The following is an 8,580-nucleotide window of genomic DNA, read 5'->3' as shown; positions in this document are numbered from 1 at the left end:
TACGCCCCCTTTCTCTCCCAGCGGTGCGCATGCGCACATGGAAGCGGAAGCCCAACCACGTGTGCCAGGCAGAGGGGGACTGAGCGCCGCAGCCTGTGGTGGGTATAGGTAGCGGGCGCTGGGGGAAACGGGTGCTTAAAATGCGTTTAGAAGCTTTCCTCTCTTTTTTTAAAAGAGAAAATCAGGATGTCGCTATCAGTTTGCTAGCGTTAACGTTCTGGCAGTTTGATACTGTGTAAAGATGCTTGCTCTATTTGCAGGAATCATTCGCTTGATTCATTGGCAAAGCAGCGGCTCTGCTGCCCACCGGGCGCTCGTTCCCACAGCGCTAAGTGCCTGAGAACGTCCTCTAAAAGAGAAATAAAAGAGAAATACATCAGCGCTGCTTTTAGATGAGTGCTTCTCGCTGCGACTTCCCAGTCTGTTATTCCTGAGAATGGATTTTCGATTTAATTTTTTTCCTGATGAAGATGAAAGTAAGGAGCCCAGCGCTCACAGTGAGACAGAGCCGTGTTCTCCAACACACGAACACCCAGAGACGAGGCTGCCAGAGAAAAAAGTCTGCATCAAAGCTGCCAAGGAGCACTACATCCCCGCAGATGTCAGTAAGGTACTGGAAAATAAAATCCTGGAAACAGTATCAGGGCTGTACTATGTAAATATGTCTGTTGTGGAACTGACGTGCCAAGATGGCATCCACGAAGAAGATATTGTGTCAAAAAGTGTTTCTTCTCACTCTGATCTCATCCCAGGAGTCTATGAGGGAGGACTGAAAATCTGGGAGTGCACCTACGATCTGATGGATTTCCTTTCTGAAGCCAAAATCCAGTTTGCCAACAAGACAGTGCTGGATCTTGGCTGCGGGGCTGGACTGCTGGGAATAGTCGCCTTAAGGGGAAATGCTGAGAAAGTCCACTTTCAGGACTACAACAGCACGGTGATTGAGGAAATAACCATGCCTAACGTGGTGGCTAACTGTATAAACGATGGCAATAAGGCTGATGACAGAAAGAATATTAAGCCTCCTTCAAAGAAACGCAAGAAATCAGAGTGCCTGCCTGACAAGCTCACCAAGTGCAGGTTTTTCTCTGGAGGGTGGTCTGAAATCAGCCAGTTCCTGTTAAGCAGCAGCAAGCCCTGTTCAAAATACGATCTAATTCTCACGTCTGAGACCATCTATAACCCCGACTATTACGGTGCTTTGCATGATACACTGGCTCAGCTGTTGGCTAAAAATGGCCGTGTGTATTTGGCAAGCAAAGTGCATTATTTTGGGGTTGGTGGGGGTACCTACCTCTTTGAAAAATTCCTTGAGGAGAGGAAGGTGTTTAGGAGCAGCATAGTGAAAGAAGTTGAGCAAGGGCTAAAGCGCTTTATTTTGGAAATAGCCTTTAAAGATTCCACTTAACATGAATTCCAGCAGTGCTCCACAATTATTTTGATAAAGACGAAATATTTTTATCCTCATGTATTTTTTTTTAATTTTACTGGGTTATTCAAAATGGATGAGTTAATGTTGTTCTTTTCTAGCTACTGAACTGTTTGACAAATTCTGATTTTGGTAGAAAAGTATAGTTCTGCATAAAATATCATCTCTTCAGCCCATTTTGTTACTTGTATGTGTTTAAAAATAAAGCAAGTCACTGTTCCCAGTCTCCCTCTCACATTCCTTGGCAGTGCCAGCACAGCCCGAGGGCGATCATTTAGCTCCCTAATATAGTGCAAGTAGTTCTTAAGGGCCAGGCTCCCATCTCAGCTATGATTTAACTGCAGCAACAAATTTCAGAATCAGCTGCATACCTGTGTGCTCTGCTGCTTTGCCACCAGAGGGGGATGTGATTGTATTTATCGCTTGTATTCTAACCATCTGTACCACTTTCTTTTCTAAGACGTTCACGGATACTAACTGCACACATGCTATGGCCCATTTTCCAAGCTTGCCTTCTTCCATTACTGTAATTTCAGGTTGCTGGGGGCACTGCTGTATGCTATCATAACTTCAATCTTCTAAGCAGTTGGACAGGGCAGCAAACTTTCAGAAAAGTCTGCTTTCGAGTCACTCTTGTGTGTCCTAGGCTGAAGATGCTCACAGTGGGACAATACTATGTTGCTCAAGAAATTACTATAAGAAAAACTGCAAACAAAACTAGAGAACTACGAAATCCAGTCCCAACTGTTTGGAATCACCAACAATTCACAAAGAAAATAACACTGTATAATTATTTTGGACAGAAAGCTATTACATGACTGTACCAGGTACATCAATCTTACCTCCTGTCAGCACACGCTGCTTTACTGCAGCAATAATGCTTTGGGTCTCCTTGCAAAAATAAAAACTTAGAGATAGTCAACCATTAGAGTAAGCTGGGTATAGGGAGACTGTATAAACTCGAGGCAGAAAAGACAATCTGAGAAGATGGAAAAGGAATTAGCACAACAGTGATTTCAATCACATAGTATTATGTAAGTTCCTGTCATTTCTGCGTATGAAAGCCAACTGTGAGGTTCCTATTTTGACCATGTTGCTATTAAGATAGCCATAGAGGATTTCCCATACTTTATTGAAGAGTCTTAACTAGGATTGTTTATGGAACAAAAATAAGTAGACTACTTAAATGGATGCTTAGGACACTACTGAAGTGCTCTCTGATAGCAGAGAGGAAAAAAGCAGTCAGTTGATGCTAAGGCTGTAATTGCACTGCAACCTGCCAAAGACAGACATATGCTGATTGTGAACAGGGGAACAACAACAACAACAACAAAAAAGATTTAGCTCTGGCACAGGGCAGTGAAGTACTGTTAACAGTTCTTTGTCAAAAATGGGAAGTTGGAACACCACTACTACTTGCTATTTTATATATCTGAAGACAAATCATTGCTGGCACATGCTGAGTGGCCACCTGCTAGGTGCTATTTCAGAGAATGGTACCTGAAGCAACAAAAAAAAATCCTGACTTCCTATACCAATGAATATAGTTAAGAATCTCATGTATTTATGATGAATAAAGAAGGCACTTAGCAATTATAATGCTTACTCTTGAAAATATTCCTTGATCAAACTCACCCTGTCTCAGGTTTAATAACATTCCTTTGTTCAGCATCCTCATTTTATTTGTGGATTGCTCAAGCAGCTCAGTTTTCATGCAAATACAGAATCAAATCTTTTAGGACTTTCAAGTGAAGACTGCTAGAGCCACAATCACACAGTGATCGCACACCTACAAAAAAGGAAACCCAACACATTGTAATTAAGTTCCCATTTTAGAATGATAAGAGAATCAATATAGGATATTTTTCTCAGGTGAAATCAGCATTGAGACTTCCGTAAGTTCAGATGAGTTCTATTCTGCTTTTAGAAGTCAGCAGACACACCGAGAGGAAGCAGAATTCAACACTTAATTTTGTGAGTTCATTGTTCTGTTGCTGCTTCAGCATCAGTAAAAATGTTGCTCCTAGATCAGGAAAGCCAGTAAGACTTTTCTACTTGCTAAATCATCACCGCCCTTGTGACCAGTTTCCTGCTTCTTTTCATGATCTGGAATAAGAAAAAATCTTCCACTTACTTGTAAGACTTAAACACTTAATAGGTAGAGCAAACAGCATTTTTCCAAGTTAAATTACATTGGAAAATAATAGAATCTAGAGGACTCTCAAAGCCCTTTTATATGTAAACCATTGTATCACGCCCAACTTCTTTATTACGAAACAAAGAGGTCAACTGCCAACTCAATTTTCAGCTCAAGTCTCTCCTTTTCTCCCCCTGCCCCATCCCCATACTTTTTGAGAGTCACTGCAATAAGAAATCCGGTATAAATTATGTCTTTCTCGTAAGTAGTGTAGTGAGAAACATTAAAGTCTGTCATAGAGTGTTTCAGGAAATTAAATTGAAAAGCCTGTTTATTTTAACATGCGCTACCCTTAGCTGATGACTTCCTCCCGAAGACCATCTGATGGTTTTGGGAAAGGACAACGCCAAAAAAAAAAACAAACAGTTTTGTATACTGGCACCAACTAAATAGCATCCGTTACAGTTACTTCATGAGTGTTAGGGGAAAAAAGCCCAGAGGAAAATAGAAATGGGAAGTGCTCAAGCTGCAGATTAGTGACTTGCATGCTATTCTTGGTTACTAGGTACCAGGCATACAATCACTTTCTCAAGTCAAAATTTTGCACAAAGCAACGATCTGCAAATTAAGAGACACCTGGGGATTACTTAACTGTACTATAGATTAAAGGAGAGTCCAGAATGCCGGGTTCATGATAACATACATTCCATTCTATTTATTGAAGCACAACTCACAGAAAGTTTCCAGATTTGAACTGCTTGTCACATTCATAAGTAGCCAATTTATTTCTTGTCATCTGACCATGTAATTTCATAATCTGTGTACACTTTTTTCAGTATCTCTACAGTCACCGAATGATCTGCTTTTCCATAGCCCTGCAAGAAAGAGCAAGAGTTTATGAGACAAGTGCAGAAAGCAGCTCCACAGGACCATTCAATTGCTATCAACACAAGTTATTCAGTTACAGTTTGATACTGCAAGTAGCTCAAATAAAAATTAGAAATAAATGCACGTTCAAAAAAAAAAAAAAATTGTTCTTGCAGTATAGCACTTCATTTTTCTATTATTATCTCCAATTTCTCCCAACCCAATTTGCAGAAAATAAATGAGTCAATCTTCAGTAACAGGATGCATTTTATACACCACAATTTCTCTAACAAAAAGCTTACTTTAAAACACTCCCAACCCCTCAGCCACTCTATTTATTGAATGTTCTTTTTAAACTACAGACTGTATTGACCCACATCAACGTATGAGCATACAAGCATCTGCTGTAGCTCAGCTGAAGGAAAACAGAACAGGAAGCCATGTGTGAACATCTGAGTACTATTCTAGTCACCAAAGGGACCAAACTCTTTATTTGCTATCTCTCTGGCATAATTTCATACACAAATAACCTTCAGCACTATAACTCCAAACTAAAGCAACATCAGATGACTTATCTCATTTTTAACTCTCTTTAAATCATTGATCACAGTTTCAGTCTTTCACTGAGATTTAAGAGTTGTGATAGAAGATGCACTTCCATTGTTTTGATTGCCTGAAGTTACTAATCTTGATTTCTTATTTCAGAACTACAAGTAAGTTTGTCACCTGTCAAAGACTTCAGTCTACTGATAAAAACCTGTTATTTCCACCTTACTGCCTTTTTCCAGTAATATTCAGTGAAGCCCATTTAACTCAGGAGACTGAAAAAAACCTCATACAAAACACAATAATTCATCACTGGCTCTATCTCAGAAGGAATAGCTTAAGTAAACTAGCATTTAAGCTGCACAAATTGAATTGAAGCACTAGAAAATGTATCAAACTCTTCAAACTACCAGATAATGGAGCTATATAAAAAAAATACTGCTGGTTTATACTTTTCATTTTAAATCACAATTCTACAGATCTTTCTTGCTTTGGTAACTGCTTTGAAGACCCCCATTCAGCTTTGCAAATAACAGCACAGCATCTACTTCAAAAGAAATCTGTTTCTCTGGTCTTCATTTAAAAATAATAATAATGATAATAATAATAATCTTCTTTTAGAGTCTGACAGCAAATCTCCAAATGAAGAAAAGCATCAAAATGATTTATATACCAACTTCTGACCTACAGCTGAAGTCTTGTCTTTCAAATCTCCAGGTCTCTACTCAACAGATGCCCTCCTGGGAGTAAAACTCTGCTTTCGCCTTGTGCTCATCTATATGTTTCAAGGTACCAAAAGGAATTACAAAAAAAAAAAAAAGAAAAAAAAGAAAAAAAAAAAGGATTTTCCATAGGCAGTTTGTTTCAAGAGCTGACTGATGCTTCTAACACTAAATTGGCAACTAAATTAGTAATGCAGGTGTCAAACCTCATCTAATAATGCAATGATGATAGGCATTCACAATCAAGAGACTTGAGTAGAGCAAGTGTTATCCACCGTCTTCTCTCCTTAGCACAAATCCTAAAGTGGTGAATTGTTTCACATGATTCCAGGTGGCAAGAGTCAATTGAATCATAGAAACAGCAAGCAGCTGGGATGGAAGAGCCAGAGACACAGATAGCAGAATCAGAGAACCATGGAATGGCTTGTGTTGAAAGGGACAACAAAGCCCATCCAATTCCAATCCCTGCCACGGGCCAGTTACCCCCACAGATCAGGCTGGCCAGGGCTCCATTCAGCCAGGCCTTGGGCACTTCCAGGGATGGGGTACCCATAGCTTTTCTGGGCAGCATGTCCCAGCACCTCATCACCCTTTGCATGAAGAATTTTTTCCTAAAACCTAATCTGTATCTTCCTTCTTTTAAAACCATTCCTTCTTGTCCTCTTAAAACAAAAGCAACAATAACATTTAACAACAGTTAAGCAATAGGGACTAGGCCTCGAATGCGTTATCAGGTTAAGGTTAGCAGATTTGAAATAGTTCCATTAAATCAACTGAATTTTTTTTAATGTAAAGCGATGACTATTCTGTTCTCATCTACATTAAAAGCAAAGAACTTTTGCTCACAGCATTACTACAGAAGCAGCTATACTTCATCACAGAACAACACAAGAAACAGACTACAGTATGTTCCCTAAATTCAAGAAATTACCACTGAAGTTTCTTTATGACAAGACTCAGTAACTTGCACAGAACAGAAAGGCTCAGGTTTCCACATGCAGAGCCACTTCTATTCTCACAAAACAGATCTGTGCACAGCTGTATCTTCACCCACTGAACACCTACCCCACCTACACTGGGTGTGCCCTTCTGACACACACAGACTATTCACAACCCAGCTGGTCAAGTGCAAGCCAACGTTTCCACAGCCAAAGATTACACTCCAGCTGAATCGTGACCCCTTGGCTATAAGAGGCTTTTCCTGCTCTGTCACTAAGACTGTGAGCCAGGAAACGCTGATTTCCACTTTTAGCCTTGTTTGTAGTTATCATTCCGCATTATCTGCTCCTTTGGCTTTGGTCTCCTGCCCTTAAAGGAGTGTTTTCCCCACAAGGGAGCCAGGCAAGACTCCCAGGGAACGTTTATGCTCCGATTCGTTACCACACTTATTTATTATAAAACAAAACCCCCAGAGCAACGGAGATGGAAAGGAATACAAGAGACACTTACTGTAGACAGCCCAAACACCCTAATTTTTTTCTCTTTGCTATTATGATCGATTTTCCCTCCTCCAAGGCACTTGCACTCATATCCCAGCTTCTCCATCTCAGGATTTACTTTCTCAAAAATGTGATCTGCGCAAGGAGAACAGAGTCATCAGAACCCTATAACTAGAACTGTCAGCTATTTGCAACCCGTTTTCTCTCCGAGCCGAAAGGGGGTTTCTCTTGCGAGACGGGCACGAGCAGTAATTAAGGCTGTTTGGCGAGCGCAGTGGGCTAAACGCGGTTTGTGGCGCTTGGAAATGGCGGGTGAGAGAGGAGCCGGGACGCACGGCGCTCCCCGCCTCAGAGCCCCTCTCCCGCCCGGCACGCACTGTGGAACTCGGCCGCCTTGGTGCCGCGCACGATGTCGCGCTGCTCCCCGCCGCCAGGCCGCTGCAGCCGCACCAGGATGTACTTGAACGTGCCATCAGGATCGATCTCCACGTCCCGCACAGCCGCCATGGCACCCCCCGCAACCCGGGAATGAACGCAGGGTCCGGCGGGCGGGGCGGCCGCGCGTAGCACCGCCCAGCGGCTCGTCCTGAGCTAGCGCGTCATTATTAACGCGAGTTTCTGAAGCGTACCACAAACAAAACTATTAGCGAAGTAGAGGGAGTCATAGAACCGCAGAATGGTGGAGTTGGAAGGGACCTAAAAGATCAGGGCACCTCCAGGAATGGGGTACCCACAGCTCTGGGCAGCACTCCAGCCCCACTGAGTGAAGAATTCCCTCACTTCAATCTCCCCTCCTGTAGTTTAATGCCATTCCGCCTTCCGTCACAATCAGATTGTGAAGAAGAAAGAGAAATTTGTGAAGAACAGAGAAAGTTGCTCCCAGAAGAGTACCAGCTGAGCACAATATTGGAGATGCTTCACAAGACGAATGTGTTTTTTATATGAGAAGCTATCTTATGGTTTGTTTGGTTCTTAGGGAAAATTGTTAACTGAGTTACTTTCTGAAGTCTCAATGAAGATTTGTAATGTTTTGTTATTTTAGAAACAGCTTTTAGTTACCTTTTTGGGTACAGGCTAGCATAATTACTGTGAAGAAAGAAATAAATGACCAAAGTGCTGATAAACTAAGCCGAATTCCTGCTAATTAAACCTCTGAGAGTGAGAAGGTGAGGAAGGACTATAATTAGGAGCCCAAGCCTGCCATCTTTGCTGTCCTGCATGGACAAAGTGTGGCAGGCAATGTGACAAAATCTGTCTCGGTGAGGTGCATTACAGAATTTCAGATCATCTAGTCCAACTGTCAACCCAGTCACCACCATGTTCAATAACCATATTGACACGTGGACGTAAAGCAAAATTGCTTATGCAAACTATTGGTCTGACACCTGCAAGATTATAGGACTTATGCAGACACAATAGGAACCTTGTAGAAAGAACCAG

At 41.6% G+C, this 8,580-nt stretch overlaps 2 protein-coding genes across 3 annotated transcripts; one reads left to right on the top strand and one right to left on the bottom strand.

Annotated features, from left to right (window-relative positions):
- The first annotated feature begins 22 nt into the window (after positions 1 to 22).
- Positions 23 to 1,648, top strand: METTL18 (methyltransferase 18, RPL3 N3(tau)-histidine). 2 transcript variants are annotated; one of them, XM_010715737.4, is made up of 2 exons: positions 23 to 98; positions 471 to 1,648. In XM_010715737.4, the coding sequence occupies exons 1-2, from the start codon at positions 38 to 40 to the stop codon at positions 1,406 to 1,408; spliced, it is 999 nt and encodes a 332-aa protein (XP_010714039.2). In that variant the 5' UTR covers positions 23 to 37; the 3' UTR covers positions 1,409 to 1,648. The 2 variants fall into 2 exon arrangements, with proteins under 2 accessions (XP_010714039.2, XP_010714040.2); XM_010715738.4 differs by having other exon boundaries at positions 261 to 1,648.
- A 2,606-nt stretch (positions 1,649 to 4,254) lies between these two features.
- Positions 4,255 to 7,709, bottom strand: LOC100548654 (14 kDa phosphohistidine phosphatase-like). Its single transcript, XM_003208573.4, has 3 exons — positions 7,518 to 7,709; positions 7,151 to 7,275; positions 4,255 to 4,441 (listed from the first exon to the last, which is right to left on the bottom strand). The coding sequence occupies exons 1-3, from the start codon at positions 7,645 to 7,647 to the stop codon at positions 4,349 to 4,351; spliced, it is 348 nt and encodes a 115-aa protein (XP_003208621.1). The 5' UTR covers positions 7,648 to 7,709; the 3' UTR covers positions 4,255 to 4,348.
- Positions 7,710 to 8,580: the final 871 nt, after the last annotated feature.

Source organism: Meleagris gallopavo, chromosome 10 (genome assembly GCF_905368555.1).
Source record: "Meleagris gallopavo chromosome 10, MGAL_WU_HG_1.1, whole genome shotgun sequence".
In the NCBI taxonomy this organism is placed as follows: Eukaryota; Metazoa; Chordata; class Aves; order Galliformes; family Phasianidae; genus Meleagris; species Meleagris gallopavo.
Note: the sequence above shows the minus strand (reverse complement) of the source record. Positions and strands in the feature narration are given on the sequence as shown.